This window comes from Magnolia sinica, chromosome 19 (assembly GCF_029962835.1).
Source record: "Magnolia sinica isolate HGM2019 chromosome 19, MsV1, whole genome shotgun sequence".
Taxonomy (NCBI): domain Eukaryota; kingdom Viridiplantae; phylum Streptophyta; class Magnoliopsida; order Magnoliales; family Magnoliaceae; genus Magnolia; species Magnolia sinica.
In genome coordinates, this window is record NC_080591.1 from 47,361,975 (window position 1) to 47,381,664 (window position 19,690).

Sequence of the window (19,690 nt, forward strand, 5' to 3'; positions counted from 1 at the left end):
AGTATAGATCACCTCGCTTTGGACTACCCCTGCACCAATCAGGTGCAAATGGACATGTTCAGGGTGACCTTGTGCCTAGTATTTTTATTTTTATTTTTGCTTTTATTTTTCTTTTCTTCACTACTATTATAGTAATTTATTATCAATGTCCCATTTCTGTGAATGTGAAAACTTGATTCTTCATTTTACTTAAGAAACAAAATTAATGAAACTGTGAAGGTGTTCACACCCTTCATAACATGGAATTTTTTTATATTTTTTATTTTAAAAGGGAAAGAAGGAAAGAAAGAAAAAGACTACTAGTTAAGCATAGGAGAAACTATTAAATTCCCACTGTGATGCGTTGCCATTTTCTATTATTGATTTATAGGTAAGGAGTAAAGCTATGGATGCTTGTTATCTCTAGCTTTGCTATTCCAACTTCTAATATTCCATGTTCAATTATCATTATTTTGCCACCGAATGTATCCTTAATTAACTATTATGTTTTAATTTCCCCATTTCAAGTGTAAATAACTGACACCTTTTGATTTTTTTACTGTTCATCAAAGTCCACAAACCAACAGCTAGTATTGTAGGATTTGTGTGCTTTCCCTACTGTCGGACATCATCCATAGTAGGACCCACTAGATGGACTCCAGAATCACCCTTGATAAAAACCTGTGTACCATGGACTGGCAATGGCTTATGGCCGGTACATTGCATGGTGGAGTCAGCGCCTACCTCATAAATGTAAAATTCGAGATCTAAGTTTTGTAGGTCATCTATATTCTGCCCACATTAGGCTGTTGTTCTTGAGTTGTACTTGCCCCTGTTTGATTCTTGATTTCTTTAGCATCTCTTTATGACCTATCCTATATCATGTACTGTTTCTGATGTGGAGATATCTCCTGTTTGCATCTTTAACCTTTTTGAGGTGATGTTGTTTTGTTCTATGAGTTTCCTAATCACTAAATCAATTTCATATAAATTTCTTTTTTTGTGGCAGGATTGGAATGGTTGTTATTTCTTCCCTCTCCAGATACTCTCTTGGGCATAGGCACAGCTACATAGTGCTAGGTAAACACAACCAAAAGAGGGATCCAGGCGCTACCATGTTTGACAAGCAAGGCCGATAGAATTGCTGAGGATCACAAGACTTGCTTTGATGATTCAAAACCATTGGAAATTTCTGATTTAATCGAATCAAATGGTAAGGATGGTTCTATTGAATACACAGCCATGTCCAACTTAAAAACATCCAAGTGGCATGATCTAGCCATGTTCTTCACTTGCAATGTCTGGGAAACGAGATCCATGAAGACGGTCTGTCATGAATTATATGAGAAGGGAGTGGTGATGATCCGTTGCAGTGGGTGTAACAATCTAACACTTGATTGTTGATTGGCTTGGGTGGTTTGGAGAGCCAGGGATCATTGAGGAGCTCTTGGCAGCCCGAGGGGAAGAAGTGAAGAAATGATCTGTTGATTTTCTAAACCTAACTATAGAATATTTAGTTGGGGCAAGATCTTCATGATTTGAACAAGTTGCAGCAGGTGATAAGTTCTCTAAACCAAAATGTATGCGAGTGCACATAGACTCACCAAGATATGTATTTTCAGCATTATTGTAATTGTAATTGTAATTGTAATTGTAATTGTAATTGATTGAATGAAGGATTGTAATTGATTCATTATTGAATGAATGACTGTAATTAAATGAATGAATGATTATGCAGGTGGTAATTGAATGAATGATTTTAATTTTTTTTAATGTAGGTAATAGCTACAAATATTGATCGAAGCTATTATTAAATTTGGCATATAGCAACGGATCCACCACTACTTTTAGCTACAAATACTATCCGTAGCTGTAGGTACTTTTCGCTACAGAAATGGTCGCTACGGATTATATCTATAACTATTGCAATCTATGGCTACGGATTAAATACGTAGCCATAGTTTTTAACCTATTGTTACGGCACCTACGACTACGGTTGTGCTACGAACTAAAACCATAGCCCTAGGTCTTTAGCTACGGCTTTTATCCGTAGCCTTTGGCCAGTTTTCTGGTAGTGTTTACAAACAATGTCTTATCAACACTTCCCATCATAAAGTTATGACTTAGTAGAAACTTAGTCAACTTTTCATACCATGCCCTGGGAGCATATTTCAAACCGTAGAGTGCCTTTTTTAGGCGATAGACATGACTAGCATGTTTAGGGTCTTCAAAACCCGGAGGCTGTTCAACATACACTTCTTCATGGAAATCGTCATTCAAGAATGCACTCTTTACATCCATTTTATATATTTTGAACTTTCTAAAGCACACAATGAATATAAATAGTTTGATTGATTTAAGACAAGCTACTGGGGCAAAGGTCTCATCATAATCGATGCCTTCAATTTGAGTGTACCCTTGTATAACCATCCTAGCCATGTTTCTAATAATATTACCAAGTTCATCAGACTTATTTTTGAAAATCCACTTTGTTCCAATAATGTGTTTATCATTCAGTCTTGGAACTAAGTACCAAACATCATTTCTAACAAACTGATTGAGCTCTTCTTATATTGCTACAATCTAGTTTTCGTCAGTAAGAGCTTCTTTTACGTTAACCAGATGTAAAGCACACATAGTTACACATATCTTCAAGTTATCTACGAGTGCGCATACCAATGAGAGAGTTTCCAAGAATTTGATTAGAAGGATGATCTTTAACTCTCCTCAGTTCAGTGTTATTTTGACTTGATGAAGAGTCCGGTTTATCAATTAGAAGAACTTCATCATTTTCTGAACTTGAGATAGGTGTATTCAAGTGATCATCAATAACCACATTAATGGACTCTTAAATTACACCAGTCCTCTTGTTAAGAACTCGATACACTCGACTATTTAGAGCATACCCTAAAAATATCCCTTCATCACTTTTGGTGTCAAATTTACGTAGATTTTCTTGGTCATGTAAAATGTAGCACTTGTTGCCAAAAACTCGAAAGTATTTGATAGTAAGCTCCTTATCAAACCACATTTCATAAGCCGTTTTATCATTTGATTTTCTAGTGTAAACACGGTTAATTATATAACAAGCAGTATTTACGGCTTCGGCCCAAAGATTTTTAGGAAGCTTCATACTATTTAGTATTACATTCGCCATTTCTTGAAGCACTCTATTTTTTCTTTCTACTACACCATTTTGTTGTAGTGTTTTAGGCGCAGAAAATTCATGTGATATTCCCTGATCACTGCAAAATTTCTCAAAACCGCTATTTTCAAATTCTGAATTATGATCACTATGAATCTTAGAGACTTGTGATTCTTTTTCCATTTGGATACATTTAAGTACCCTTTTTTACTTCATCAAGAGTTTCTGATTTCTCTCTCAAGAAGACTACCCAAGTGTACCTGGTAAAGTCATCAACAATTACCAGAATATACTTCTTGCCACCTCGACTTTCTGTTATATTTGGTCCAATGAGATCCATGTGGAGAAGTTTGAGTGGTTTAGATGTGGCATTAGAATTCACCTTTTTGTGAGTACTCCTAGTTTGTTTACCAATCTGGCATTCGCCATATATTTTTTCTACTTTTTGTATTTTGGATAAACCTCTTACCAACTCTCTTTTGCTCAATCTATACAAGTTGCGGTAGTGTACATGTCCGAGCCGTTTATGTCATAATTCAGTTTCATCAGTATGGACCATGTAACATGATAGACTGAGCTTGAATCACTCACAATGTAGCAACTTTCAGAAGTTCTGCGACCAGTTAATATAACAGAACCATTTTTAGTTAGAATTTTGCACCCTTGGTTGGTGAATTTTATACTATGATTATTATCGCATATTTGAGAGATGCTTAATAAATTATGTTTTAACTCTTCCACATATAAAACATTCTCAAATAGAGGGAGGTTAAAGAGCTGAACCATACCTTGGCCAATAATTCTACAGTTGATACTATCACTGAATGTGACTGAACCATCAGTCATGTCTTTAAGATTGGTGAACAAACCTTTGTCACTTGTCATGTGTCTAGAGCATCCACTGTCTAGGTACCACTTTGAATGGCTCGAAGCTTTGAAATTGGTGTGGGCAACTAAACACGTAACTTTAGGGACCCATTTCATTACAATTTTGGGTTTAGGAGTATAGTTGGTCTTCTTATGTTTGTAGTTGTTATAAGACTGATCCACTGAGTTAGATTTTAAGAGCTCCTTAAGTAAATCAACAATTTTCTCAGCTAAAGAAATACGATTCTGATTTTCATAGTTGATATGGTTGCTTTTAGGTTTTAAGGTTTGAAAAGTCTTAACATTTTGAGAATAATTTTGATTCAGACTTTTGTCTTTTGAGTTTGAAGACTACCCTTTCACAAATTTGGCTGGAGTATTCTTATGTTTGGGAGGAATACTTTTGTTGTAGCCCAATCCAGATCGATCCCCATATTTTCTGGATCCAGATAAAAGTTTTTCTAACTTAGAATCTCCTTGGGCATACCTCCATTTATCTTTTAAACTCGAAAGTGAAGAGACTTCAAGTTTTAGCTTTTCATTTTCAGATTTTAAGTTTTCAACAAGGGAGGTTTTGAAATCTAAATCGCACATAGTTTTTTCAAAACAATCTAAAATATGTGATTTTTCTAAGACTAGATAATCAAAATTTTCTTTTAGTTTTGAAAACTTTTCTTTCTGAAGTTTTAGTTTTATAGCAATTTTACAACTTTCCTTGTATAGGGCATTATAAGCATCTTAAAGATCTTCTTCATTTTCATGGTCACTATTTGGATTTTCTTCACTGGTTAAATCATCATTATCTGAAAAGTGAACTTGGTTAGAGCCATAAGATCTTTAACTTCATTGCCCGACTCGGTTTCAGAATCTTCTAACTCATAAGAGGCTTCAGAGTAGGAAGATTCATCCCAAGTAGCCAACATATTTTTCTTTTTAGGTTTGTCCTTTTTAGGACATTTATTCCCTAGATGCCCATATTCATGGTAGTTGTAACATTGACTGTCTTTCAAAGATTTCCAGGTTTTAGATTTAGATCTTTTATTAGGTTTTTGTAAATCAACCCTCTTTTTACTTTTGAAAATCTTATAAAACTTTTTAACTAAAAGGGCCATATCATCTTTAGAATTTTCTTAATCAGAATTATTACTATTTTCTTGAGAAATATTTTTAGAAGATTTAAGGGAAATGGATTTACCTTTAAGAGCTTTAAAGTTTAACTCATAGGTATTTAAGGAACCAACTAATTCTTCTTCCCTCATATTATTCGTATCACGAAGTTCCTGGATCGCAGTAACCTTTGAATTGAACCGTTCAGGCAATGAGCATAGTATCTTTACACAGACTTTACTTTCTGGGATTCTATCACCAAGACCCCACATAGAGCTGATAATGTCATTCAATCTTGTATAGAAGTCCATGAAAGTTTCATTTTCTTCCATACGTATTTCCTCAAATTTGGTTGTGAGGATTTGAACTTTAGATTTCTTGACAATTGTTGTACCCTCATATGTCATTTCCAAAACATCTCAGGCTTGCTTTGCAGTATCACAAGATATAATTCTCTTGAATTCATCTGGTGATAATGCATAAGTAATAGCATTTAGAGCCTTTGCATTGGCACTACTCTCACTTTTCTGAAGATTGGTCCAAGTAAAATAAGGTATTACTTTTACAGTTATAGATCCATCAGTACCAGTCACTTCAGTGGTAAGAGGGGTCCAATTGGTCAATGTGGCTTGCCACACACTCTCATCCAAGGATTTTAAGAAAATCCTCATTCTAGCTTTCTAATAGGCATAATTGGAGCCATCAAATGGTGAAGGCCTAGTGACTGAAAGGCTATCAAAATTTGACAAAAGCTCAGATCCATTAGCTCAGGAAATAAATATAAAAAAATAAAATAAGGCGAGCTATTAGGCTCTGATACAACTTGAAAAAGGCCGAGCTAAAAGTCGTAGAGGAGGGGGGGGGGGGGGGGGTGAATAAGACTATGCCAAATTAAAAAATTAAATGTGGAATTAAACAAATATAAATAAAGATAGCACTTAAACAATCTCATAATGTAGAAATGAATAACAACCTCAAACGTACAAGTATTAAGAGGTTAATACAGATGTTGTTCTAAGGATAACCTTACACTAAAAACTAATGGCTTATAGTAAGACAACCTGATTCTTAGAACGGTTTTTGTATCAAAATCCCAAACTGATACAGAGGAATAAAGAATGAAATATCAAAGAAAATAACTAAGCTATTACAACATTCCCACACTTGCATAAAAAGATTACAACATTCTCCACAAATGCTTAAAAAGGAAATTACAACATCTACATAATGCCACAATCAATCATTCACCACAAGGCCAGAAATTATAGTGGTTCGCTTGTGTGAACACCAACTGTTTAGAAAAACAGCCATACAACTACTCCACTCCCAATATCCTCACACAGTGGATATTAGCGTTCATTATGAAATAGGTTTTTCAAGGTTCACCTAAAACCTCCACAATTGTGTCTCTCAAGTGGGCTTACACAATTTAAAAACCCCACACTGAGTTTTCTGGATCACCTCAGACAAACCAATAAAAAGAAAGAGATTTTTCCTGGCACAATCTCAAAGAAACCAAAAGAATAGATTTACAGAAATGTAAAATACTTATCTGGATATTCTCCTTTGATGCAGCCCGGTAGAACCAATTCAGAGTAAAAGTTCAATGGAGATGTTCAATGTTTACACTCACTTATGAAAAGGTTCTGGGTTCTAAATGATTTTTAGATTATATCACTTTAGGCTAACTTGATTTGATTTTGATTCCAAGAAATGGGAAAACTTAAATCCTTCTTCAAATAAGATTGGAATGTAGAATACAAAATCAAATGCAAAAAGCTAATTAAAGAAAATATTAAATGATCACTAAATAGCTTAAGAATATTACTAACTTATCTCTCAGAGTAGTGTCTTGATTTTGCTTGAATTCAATGAAAAACTCTAAAAATCGTGCTCTATTTATAAGTGCAGAAATTGCTCACTCGACTGGCCCAAAGGTCAGCTCAAGTGGTCAAAGGACCAACAAACTTTTAAAATTTTGGACGCGATAAGATAAAGTTGTTGCACGACCGGTCGAGCCATGCACACGACTGGTCATGTGAGACCCAATTTGGTTGTTGGACTTTGAGTCAAGCTTGCTCGACTAGTCGAGCACTGTTCACTTGACTGTTCGAGCAGTCTCCAGGACTGGTCGAGGCTATAACAGAAAATCTCAAAAATTACTAATAAACCTTGGACTGGTCGAGGAATTTCTTAGACTAATCGAGCTTGTACTAGGACTAGTCGAACATAGGTTAAGACTAGTTGAGAAAACAGTTTATACACTTATGTAGTGACCCATTTAAAGTATGTAATCAAAATGACCTAAGCTATGGTCAATCTAGGGTCATTCATACCTTATAAGTGATATTGAAACATCTTTTATTTTGGTTGATGGTTAATCTTAAAGTTCACGAAGATTGATATCTTGACGTATGTTGAAGCTTGAACTTGTAATACTTTGAAGCTTGAATTTGTAGCACTTTGAAGCTTGAGCTTTAAGTACCAAATTAAAGCATTTTATCTTGACATAGGTCGAAGCTTGAAAGCTTAATCTATCAGTTGATGTAGTTCTTGAACTTGTATATCTCTTATACTTGTGATGCTTGAATCTTGAAGTGGAACATCTTGAACTTGTACAAGAATTACATGATCTTGAACATGAAGATGAACTACACAAGATATAGATTCCAAGAGGTTTTGGCACTACAAAATTTGACAATCATAGGAGCTAGAAAATATAGCACTTACACTACGCCGACGCTCCTCTATCAACTAAGCAAGGAAAGCTTCCCATTCTTCCTCGGACACACGGAGAGCGCCGTGAAGCTCTCCTAGGTTTGACACAGCCGATGTTAGCACTTAGGCCTTCACCGCAAGGTCAACATGAGCGGTGTTTAGTAGGCACTCAACCTACTTAAGCCTAGCCATCGGGATCAAGGGTGAATTAGCGAACGACGATGACTGCGAGACCTCCTGAAACATGAAAAGTACCCATGTTAGCCTACCAAAGGAAAAAAAGAAAAAAGAGAAGGATAAGATGAGAAAGTCTACAGAATACAAATGCACCTTGATGGTTAAGGTCCCCACCATTGAAAATAACCGCTCTGGATGTAGAGACATTAGAGAATTCACCTGTTCCTCAAGCGCATGACCTCGTCCCCATCTTAGGAGTACGACTAAGTGCCTTGTGATTGAATGAGAGGAAGATGACGACCCCCGATGGTAATCACCTCGGGGCTGAGTCCTGGTGCTCAGAAGCACTGGCCGTACCTAAGGCCTCCTTGGCCTGAGCCCTCTCAGACATCATTGAGGGCACGTCAAGCTCGACCACTTCGGGAGGGCAATTGTCAGTGGGAGTGTTAGCAGCTCCATTACTGAGCTCAGTCAGGACTATAATAGGGGAGATGTTGACTGGGGTCTCGCTCGCTTGAGGGACGAGGGCATGGGCAGGGGAAACAACTCGGATGGGGGTGGTGAGAGAAGATGATGGGGTCGCCCTTCTCTACACACTCTTTAACCTCTTAAGTTCGTCCCTAGACAGGAGCTTCTTCTTTCAAGATGGAGGGCGTTTTGACATTGTTATAAGAATAACGGAGAAAAGTCAGTATGAAAACCTACCTACGCAACTATCAACCAAGCATGGACAAATGTGGAAGAAACTCACTTGTTAGAGCAAGGTCGGACTGCTATAAGAGCTGTGGGGTGTCTAGCCTCCTATAGTCTCGCTGAGCCGCTGGTCACTCTCTGGCGATCCTGATGTGTAGGAGAGAAACTAAGAGGTTAGGTTAAGACCTGGGAAAGGCTGTTAAAAAAATAATAATAAATAAATAAAGTTAGACACCCACACAAAACTAGCAAGTAAATAAGAAAAAAAAAATTAAATATAGCAGTTCCGCATGTACTCTAAGTTGGGAATGCGAATGAGTTAGGAACTCGAGCCTGTAATCTCTCTAGCTCTAACGCAGGGGCCTCCCACTCTCCAATTACAAAAACTACTTTTCCTTTCAGCTTTGTTGGAGGATGAGTTATTAGTGATAATGGTTTGACCCTTACATGACCATGAAGAAAAGTAATACTAGCCTCGAGAGTCAGGGTCGCTCTTAGCCTGGTATAAGAAGAAGAGCTCATCTATAGTGAGCTCGAAGTTGCCAACCTATTGCCAGAGAACACAACAACCAAAGATAGCTCACCACACATTGGGGTTTAGCTAGCAGGGGTGCCTTGAGCCGGATGAGCATTTCTCTCACCATTGGATGTAAAGGCAAGCGAAGACCACCGCAAGCAAAGAAAATTGGGTATAGGGCAACCTCCCCCTCGGGAGGCTGGCCAAAGAGCTCTCCAGCCCAAGGAAGCCAAAGCCCCACTAAGCTGGGAATCATATACTCTGATCTAAGGGCTTATAGGTTGGCTGTCTTTAGCCTAGATACGAAAATGTTGGCTGTATGAGCCATATCCCTAGAGAATGATGATGCCAGCTTTGCTTGTCGCGAGGAGGCCTTCCCTATTCATGATTCCACCCTTGATGGTGGTTCCACGAGGTGGGCCCGTGAGACCAGAGCCTCAAAAATGGTGCAAACTGAGAATCCAAGCTACTTCCCATCGCCTCCTCATAAAAGGCACCAGAGATAGTGGCAACCCTAGAATCCCCCTCGGAAGATATGGAAAAAAATGAAAGAAAACGGAGGGAGAAAGTAATTTATAACCACATCGGAAAAAGCTCTGGCATGAGAATCGTAAACTGATGGATGTCGGAGAAGGAGAGAACTCTTGTACCGAAGTGAAGGCTAGATGCAGGCTGATAGAGCTTGGTCTTCTCAAAACAGACTAACAAGCAAAAGAGGGGGAATGACAGTATTTATAGAATCCCCTTGGTAGTGCATTTATTTCTGCGCACTGCCACGTAATCCCACGGCAATGCTTCAACTGATGTGCCCTTCCACCTGGTAGTGTAAGGTTGGCCCGAGCGAAAATACGATGGCTCAAGTGACAACTCCCAATCCTTGATTCGTCTAAAGTCTGATCGATATCTCGCCATTAATGCATGTCTCCTCATATCTCACGATCGTTATTATGCCTTTTTTCAGATTTTGCGTCGGGTGCTGCCTTTTCAATTTTTGCCCTCACCAGCAAACGACAAACTCAGGCTCAATTTCAAATTTTAAGAAGATCAGGCTACTTAAATTTTGAATTTCAGTTCTTGTGCTTCTAGATCAGTTTAGGCTCCTGCTTCCCAAGCCTGTGCATGATGAGCTCGAAAGTGGGGGGAACTATTGTGGGGAAAACCCAACTGGACTAGTGCAAAAGAGAGTGTAATTGACCATCAGAAGAATACCGGGACGAGCTTCCCATATTACTAAGGCATAGAGCTCGGAGGATATGGTTAATAATCCTCTCGATGGAGAGATCGACCCCGAATAGACACCGAGTTGAACTCCTTAAAGGGATATATCGGTTGTAAGAGCCATTTTTCGAGTTGCGATCACATGTAGGGCGGGGTGAAGATCTCGCTTTGAACTAAGAGATCATATTTGATATACACAAAGATCACGCTGACTAAGATAGGCTCGATGATAAATCAGGAGGAAGATTCATATCTAGATAAGATTTTCTAGTGTACCTTGTGGATCCCACAGGATACACAATTTTGACACTGTTGGATAGACTCTATAAGTACCCCACTGCGATTGAAGGGAGGTAAGTGATAAAAACCCAAGCATAAACCTTTTCAACATAAATCTACCCTAATAATTTAAGCATCCAAGAGTTTAGCTGTTATCACTCTCCATTATCTCTTTGAAACTTATCATTGTAGGTTAATTGGTGGACTGCTTCTGCCACCAATAAAATATGTTCACTGAGATTTTGAGGATAACAATAGTAAATTATGTGGCCCCCTTTCTCTAACGCACGATACCAAATCAAATTTGTTGAACTATCCTGCTGTCTGATGAAGGGACATTGGCTCCAAGAAATAAAATTATTGGATATTTTTCATTTAAACCGTTCAAACGATTTTCATTAATCCGATGGTCAGATAATTAAGTAAAATTACTTTTTGATTCATGATACATCGAGTCATGCTCCCCTGCGCACGTGTGCACCTTTGCACACGTGTCGTGGGTGTCTAATCTGGACGGTCCATGTGATGCAGAATCCAATGAGACCTCACGTGGGAAATTTTCACCCTAATCTAAAATTCTGGTGGGCCATAGCAAAGAGAAATGCAAATCAAGGGAGGAAACTGTTTTAATTTTTCATGGCCCAAAAAAGTTATAGATCAAAGTAAAACTTGGTCCTAGGAGGTTTCAGGAGGTGCTGCTTCACATGAACGGTTCAGATTTTGAATCCATATCACGTATGATGGGTTCTCAAAAAAGTTCGTATGTAACTGGTACGAACTGGTTCGCAGGTGAGCGTTTCCGATGATACATCTACGGTACCAAAACTTGGACGGTTTGATTTGACATTTTGCATGTTACGTGTAAACTCTAAAGTACTATCTAAGTGCCTGTATAATCCATCATACATATCCAGAGTATCAAAGCTTTTCTCAAACGAAGTTGCGTCCAAGGGGGTACCTATCTGACCGGCCTGACGGCTGGCCCAAAAAGCCCAAATGGTGGGCCACACAAGGAAATCTGCCGGGTTTTCCGCACGTGTGGCAGCGTGTAGATAGTACTGCGTGTAGCCTTAAACCCCCTATAAAATCTCATCATATTCAATCGTCGGCTTCCATCCCTCTCTCATTTCGAAATCGTCGGAGATTGAGACCGAGAGAGAGAGATGGAGAGCCGAAGCGGCTCCTTCTCAAGCTTTCGAGCCTATGGCCGAGCTCTCGCCCAGACCCCGGCCCGGCTCGCCCGCCGGGCTGGCTCGGTCTCCACCACCTACGAAGAAATGAGCCGGGTCCGGGCACGTTCCGGATCCGACATGCACAAGACGCTTCGCTGGTTCGACCTCGTCGGCCTCGGCCTCGGCGGCATGGTCGGCGCCGGTGTATTCGTCTCCACCGGCCAAGCCGCCCGGTTCGCCGCTGGCCCGGCCATCGTTTTATCATACGCCGTCGCTGGACTCTGCGCACTCCTCTCCGCCTTCTGCTATACCGAGTTCGCTGTCGACATGCCCGTTGCAGGAGGCGCATTCAGTTACCTGAGGGTCACCTTCGGTGCGCGTCTTAGCATATCATTTCTAACGTGCGCTTCCTCATTTTAAACTCTATTTTGAGAGGGGTTTTTTTCTTTCTCTCTCTCTTTTTTTTTTTTTTTTTTTTTGAAGGGGAATTTGCGGCTTTTCTGACGGGAGCGAATCTGGTGATGGATTACGTGTTCTCGAATGCGGCGGTGGCGAGAAGTTTCACTGCGTATTTGGGGACGTCGATCGGCGTGGCGACGACAGAGAGATGGAGGATAACGGTGTCGGGATTGCCGGACGGGCTCAATGAGATTGATTTGCTTGCGGTGGGAGTCGTTTTGGTGGTTTCTCTATGTATTTGTTACAGGTAAAAGAGAAGGCTTTTTTTGCACAATTTGGTATATCCAATTTTTAAAATTTTCTGTCTGTTTTGAAGGAAGATTGCATTTTTTGGGCTTTGTTTTGGAGATTTTGTGGATGTTCTTATATGGGAAATTTCAAAATTTCAAATGATAAATGGGATTGAAGGATTTGTACTTTTCTCTATGAAAATTTTGATTTTTTAATTGATTTTCTCATTATTTCATATGGACTTTTGGAGTTTAAAAAAATAGATGTTTTCTGCGTTATTTGGAAGAATTTTCAGTTTTCTCAGATGGATGTTTTTTGAATTCTAATCTGTTTCTTTTGCAGAGCAAATGAGGGAAGGGAGTCTACTTTATTCTTAATCGATTATGTATTTTAAGGATTTTTCCTTTTTTTTTTTTTTTTTTTACTATATATACATATATTATCTTCTCTCTCTTTTTCTTCACGGAAAGTTCGCCTTTTTCTCACAGGGAGCCGTTTCTTCTGCATTTAGCGCGGTTGGAAGCAATTCCAGTAATTGCTCTTTTCTGAAAATTTGAAATTTTCCTCTGTATTTTTCATATGAACTGAAGTTTAAATATTTTCCTTTGTTTATCCTGTGAAAATTGAAAAATCTCGACATTTCCTCACATGGATATTTCAGCTATCCTTACGTAACATCACCTCTTCTGCATTTTTCTAGATCAGAAGAAGCAGTTGAATTTCTACACCCTGTTTTTGATCGATTCCTCTGTTTTTATTGTATTTTCAGTACGAAGGAGAGCTCTGTTCTGAACATGGTATTGACAGCCATTCATCTGGCATTCATCTTCTTCATTATACTGGTTGGGTTCTGGAGAGGAGACTGGAAGAACCTGAGGGAGCCGTCTGACGCGACGCACCCGGGCGGGTTCTTCCCGTACGGCGCGTCAGGTGTTTTCAACGGCGCGGCGATGGTGTTTCTGAGCTATATCGGGTATGACGCCGTGTCGACGATGGCGGAGGAGGTCAAGGACCCGAGACGCGACATCCCGATAGGCGTTTCGGGTTCGGTTGTTATCGTAACTGTTCTCTACTGCTTGATGGCGGTTTCCATGTCGAAGCTCGTTCCTTACGATGCGGTGAGTAAATTCGAAATCTCCATACATCGGTCTTTCTCTCGGGAGCGGATTAGACGTTGGGTGTTACCCTGACCGTGTGGGGCCCACTTTGATGAGATTTTTGTATATCCACGCCATCCATACGCTTTTTCAGCTCTTTTTAGGACGTGATCCCAAAACTTAAATAGATCCAAATCTCCGGTGGACCACACCACTGGAAACAGTTCTGATTGACCATTAAAAGCTTCTCGTGAGCCACAGCCGTTTTGGTTCAAGCTGATCTTTGTATATTTCCTTCATCCATGTCTGTGTGACCTATTTTTAACGGCATGGATGAAAAATAAACATCATGGTAGGCCCTAGGAAGGTTTCAACGGTGAGCGTCATTGTCCCCACTCCTCTCTGCGGTGTGGTCCAATCGTGAGTTGGATCTGCTTCACTGTTAGGCCTACATCCCTTATAATGAGCTGAAAAAATGGATGGACAGGATGGATATACAACACAATAATCAAGGTGGGGCCCACGATCAGAGTAACACCCGCTAACGTGTAACCCGGGTTACACCAAATCTACTCCCTCTTATGTGGGTCTGTGCTCACTGAAATCTCGTGCTTCTAAAGTGATTTATTATCACAAGTTGATACGTGAATAATACGGAAATAGAGTTTTAATCACGGTTTCTTTTTAGTAAATGATGGGACAATCTTCCGGTGATCGGGACCGTTAATTTGATGGGATGCATCATGGATGGATAATTTCCTGAAAACTCTATAGATTATAAGATCCTATCCATTGGTAATTATTTTAGACCGTTGGTTATCGTCGTCTGATGGGGGAGGACGTTTTTAGGTATCATCCAGGCACTGTGTTCTCCTTCAGTTCAGTTAAACGGTCAGGATCTTGAACTGTGGGCCCTGCATGTACAAGTTGGTGTCCATGCACCATTCTGTACGGATGGGGTTCATGGATGGGTAATCCAGGCCGTTTATATGATGGGCAAAGGGTTTTCGAGGTTATCGGGCTACTGACTCTACGATCAATGGCCTACTAAGAGAGAATTACAGCAATAGTCCATGTACAATTCCAAGAATTGGATGGCTAAGATTTGTTCCGTTCTGAAGATTTTGGACTAATCTCCATTGGCGGAGGATCGTATAGCGCTATTGTCTCTCTCATGGATGGTCATCTATCCCGTTCACCGTTCAATTATTCTATCTGCTCTACATCGAATAGTTCAATTTTTATTTTTATTTTGGGGCCCAACTCTTCAACGGTTCTGATCATCGGTGCTCGTGGCCTATTCATGGAGTTAGCGTTTTTTTCTCTTGTGGAGCCTTTCTCCTCCTGGACTACCGGAATGATATAGCTCTCGGGCGGTGAAGCGGAGAGACCTGGACGTAGACAACGCCGTCTTTCTGTGACACGTCACGGGATTGTGGTTACGTATCTGCTGTACACGTTGAATTCGTGCATGCATATCAATCCTAACCGTTCAAATCATGCGCTCGGTTATCTATGAGCGTGGACTGATGTTAGCCTTCCATTTGTCTCCCATTAAAATTGGACGGTTTGGGATCGTAGGATGGATGGTATTTTTGGATATGCACATCCATTATTCGGCCAACGGATTTTGACGCTTTAGATTGGCAGACAAGTTGCCACGTGTACAGCAAATGCGGGACGCGGATTGCGTCCTACCCTAATCCGTCCGGGGAGGGCTCTGTGCGGCCTAAAGTGATGTAAATGTTTTATCCAAGCCGTTCATCGCTTTTCTCAGATATCTTTAATATACATGGCAAAAACTGAAGCAGATCCACAGCTCCAGTGGACCACATCAAAGGAACCTGCAGTGATAATGACTCTCACCGCTGAAAACTTGCTAAGGGCCACCATGATGATTTTTTTACCATCCAACCTATTAATAATCTCATACAGACGTGGATGGACGTGGATGAAGTGAAAACACAAATATCAGCTTGATCCGAAACTTCTCCAGCTCCCAAGAAGTTTTTAATGGTGGAAATTAAATCCCCACTTTGTGGTCCACTTAAGCCCTGTACCTGCCTAATTTTTTACATGATACATTAAAATGATCCAAGAAAAATTATGAACGGCGTGGATAAAACACTTACGTCACTTTGGGCCCCAAAGAGCCCTGCCCGGACGGATTATGGTAGGACGCAATCCGCGTCCGCAAATGCGTTGCCACAATTTGGAGAATGGTGGCAAGCACCGGGGAAGCCGACTCTTTGCGGGAGCACCAAAGTGAGGTACTTGGATTCGGTGGCGACCCTCCAGTACCAACGTCGGTGCTGGAAAAGTTCTGTGGTCCGCCCATCTTGCCCGCTCATTTTTAAGTGCATGAGCCTAAAAGATGAGGCGGTTCCAAATATAGGGTGGACCACACCATAGGAAACGGTGGCTGATTGAACGCCTACCATTAAAAACTGCGAAGGGTACCCTGTAATGTTTATTTGCCATCCTACCCGTTGGTCAGGTCAACATCCCTGGGAAAACACAAATATCACATTATTCCAGACTTTTGTCGCCATCAAGAAGTTTTTAACGTTGGGCGTTCAACCACCACTGTTTCATGTGGTGTGGTTCACCTGACACTGGATCTGCCTCAATTTTTGGGTTCATGCCCTAAATTGAGCTGAAAAATGAGTTGACGGCGTGGATAAATCACATACATCATGTGGGACCAACCGGGCTTTTCGAGCACCGACCAGGCCTCTCGTTAGCTGATGGCCTTGGGTCCACACTTTGAAAGCAGTGGGTCCCACCAAAGGGCGTATCCTGGGAAATTGGATTGCCTACTGAGTAAACTCAGTTGAGGCCACCTTGAATGTATGTGGTCTATCCTTGCTGTTCATCCAAATTTTTTTATTTTTTTATTTTCATGTAATTTAAGGGATTGATCGCAAAATTGAAGCATACCCAAAGATGAAGTGGATCATGCCACTGGAAATAGCAGGGATAATGATTTCCAACGTTGAAAGCTTTCTATGCCCCAGGGTGATGTTTATTTGTACTGGAACTTCTTCATAAGATCACAGAGACATCGATAGGGGAAATCATAAAAATAAACTTAATTCAAAACTTCTGTGGCCCCAAGGATTTTTAAACAGTACACGTTCAATTCAACTGTTTTCTGTGGTGTGGTCCATTTGAACATTGGATATGCTTCATTTTTAGACTCTAGTCCCAAACTTATCCAGTAAAATGGATGGACTGAGCAGATAAAATACATAAATCAGTGGAACTCACAGAGTTTACTCAGTAGGCTGTCCGCTTCCGCGAGTTACTCACTACGCAATCCGCTTCCGTTTCCTGTGGGAAATAGTACTTAGTTTTTTTTTTATTAAAAACTAATTTATTATTTATTTTGTGGAGACAGATTAATGTGGACGCACCATTCTCCGGCGCATTTAAAGGGCAGGAGGGGTGGGGCTGGGTGTCGAATGTGGTCGGTGTGGGCGCTAGCTTTGGCATATTGACGTCGATGATGGTGTCGATGCTGGGCCAAGCCCGCTATCTATGCGTCATTGGGCGCTGCAACGTCGTCCCTTCATGGTTCGCCCAGGTCCACCCCAAGACCGCCACGCCTGTTAACGCCTCAGCATTCCTCGGTACGTGTCAACAACATCACTGATTACATCATCACTTGGACTTCCACCGCATATCCAGACCTACATTTGGGGCCCAATGGGCCTGAGTGGGCCTACTTACGATGACAGCTCTTGGCTAGGAAGTATCCTTCATGAATCGGATACGGATATTCAATGCCATTCGGATAAGTAGGCCTAACTTTTGAATGCTTGTTGGCGTCCTATCAAAATATCCATCATATTTTTATAAATGGGCCCCTTAAGAGGAAGCCACAACATGGTATGGTACGATGGATTTGAATGGGATCCCACTCTATGACAAATTTAAAAGGATCCCAAAGCCAGTTTTCACATGTGGGCCCCATCAATCTCATGAATAGTTGCTAATTATCAACATCAGTACTTCCTACATGGACCACATCTCACAGCGCTGTGTTCGATGTGTCATCCATTCGATGAGCAGGCTGCAGGCAAGCAATTGCACTGTTGGATGTTCCTACTGTCCAACATAGCATTTCAGGTTACTGGACATCCATTCAACGGTCCTGATCGACGCGTATTCTAATTAGCTGGGTCACAAAGATGGTGCATTTTATGCACCAACTGTTACTGCAAATAGTTCATAAGCATGTGAAATGCTATGTTGAAAACCATTATCACTGTTGAAAATCGATCCCACATGGTTTCTTCATGACATCCAAGCCGTCCATCAAGATTTTCTTCTGATTCGCCACACACCATGCAGGGATTTTCACGGCCGCGATCGCCCTCTTCACCGATCTAAACGTCCTTCTCCACCTCGTCTCAATCGGGACGCTCTTCGTCTTCTACATGGTGGCCAATGCAGTAATCTACCGCCGCTACGTCTCCGTGGGGATCACTAACCCATGGCCCACCCTAGCATTCCTCATCTTCTTTTCCATCATCTCCCTCGTCTTCACTCTCCTATGGCGGTTTGCCGCACCGGGCCACGCAAAGGCGTTCGCACTCGGAGGGTGCACCGTGGCTGCGGTCGCGGTCCTCCAAACGTTCCATTTCTACGTGCCGCAAGCTAGGAAGCCCGAACACTGGGGCGTACCGCTGATGCCGTGGATACCGTCAATCTCGATCTTCCTCAACGTCTTCTTGTTGGGCTCCCTCGATGGGCCGTCGTATACCCGATTCGGGTTCTTCTCTGTTCTAGCCATCCTTGTTTATGTTCTATACAGTGTTCATGCCAGCTTCGACGCTGAAGGAGATGGGATTCTTCTCCAAAAGAATGGAGAAATTCAAAGCCATTGTGAAGAAAATGCTGTTGGTAGTTCGCAAGTGTAATGATGTTTGCATGCACCTGCCTTTTATATTTTGGATTTTGCAAACACTTGTTTTTCATTTTGGTAGTTGAATTGGTACCATGCATGGATTGAAGACTCGGTGGGATGGGTGGTGAGTCGATTCTACCGAGTCTGAGTTCACTGGGGCGAGTTGTGCTTCTTCAATTGCCAAAATGGAGAACGGATCTGCTAAAGAATGGAAGGGTGGTGTGATGTAGATATCAAATTTATCTTCTTTTGTGTTTTTTTTTTTGGGTTGGTTGGTTTGATGGATTGTGATCAACAATAGGGAGTGAGTATACATGTAAAAAAGAAATGGGTGGGTTTTGGATTAGTTCGGCCCACCTTTTGTAGGTTGCAATCCATCAACCGTGAAAGAATTAAATGGTTGATGTAAGCCGTTGAGATTGACTTTTGACAGAAACGAATGAAAACAACAGGGAGAAAATTGTTTATTTTCTTTATTTATTTTTAAAAAAATATTCGTGGAATGATATTAATGTAGCCGACTGCACTAAAAAAAAAGGGGGCTAGGCTTTGTGAGTGGGCGCGGATTAGATACTGACAACGTCAGTGTCCAAATCGCAACTGAAGTGACGTCACCAAGCTCTGTGGGCCCCACCATGATGCATGTGTTATATCCATACCGTCCATCCATTTGGAGAGATCGTTTTATGGCATGATAAAAATAATGAGATAGATCTAAAGTTTAAGTGGACCCCACCATAGAAAACAGTGGGGACAGTGACATCCACCGTTCAAAACTTCTTAGGGGCCACAGAAGTTTCCGATCAAGCTTATATTTTTGTTCTCACTTCATCTATCTCCATGTTAATTTATGAATAGGTTGGATCTAAAAAATACATCATGGTGGGCCCTGTAAATGTTTCAACGGTGGGTGTGACTGATCCCACGGTTTTCTGTGGTGGGTCCACTTGAACTTTAGATCCATATCATTATTTTTCTTATGCCATAAAACGATCTATAAAAATTGATGGACGGTATGGATATAACACATGCATCATGGTGGATCCACAGAGCTTGGTGACGTCACTTCAGTGGCGATTTGGCTACTGACTTTGTCAGTATCTAATCCGCGCCCTTTGT

General features: G+C 40.9%; 1 protein-coding gene across 1 annotated transcript; it reads left to right on the forward strand.

The window, feature by feature from the left end:
- Positions 1-11,810: 11,810 nt before the first annotated feature.
- LOC131234964 (cationic amino acid transporter 7, chloroplastic-like) lies at positions 11,811-19,038 on the forward strand. Its single transcript, XM_058231989.1, has 5 exons — positions 11,811-12,245; positions 12,356-12,578; positions 13,332-13,680; positions 17,060-17,291; positions 18,016-19,038. Exons 1-5 carry the CDS (start codon positions 11,864-11,866, stop codon positions 18,582-18,584), a joined length of 1,755 nt encoding a protein of 584 aa, XP_058087972.1. The 5' UTR covers positions 11,811-11,863; the 3' UTR covers positions 18,585-19,038.
- The last annotated feature ends 652 nt before the right edge of the window (positions 19,039-19,690 follow it).

Coding starts and splice junctions, on each gene's coding strand:
- LOC131234964 (XM_058231989.1), top strand. CDS start 11,864: ATGGAGAGCCGAAGCGGCTCCTTCTCAAGCTTTCGAGCCTATGGCCGA. Junction 12,246..12,355: donor TTACCTGAGGGTCACCTTCG/GTGCGCGTCTTA, acceptor TTTTTTTTGAAG/GGGAATTTGCGGCTTTTCTG. Junction 17,292..18,015: donor TAACGCCTCAGCATTCCTCG/GTACGTGTCAAC, acceptor CACACCATGCAG/GGATTTTCACGGCCGCGATC.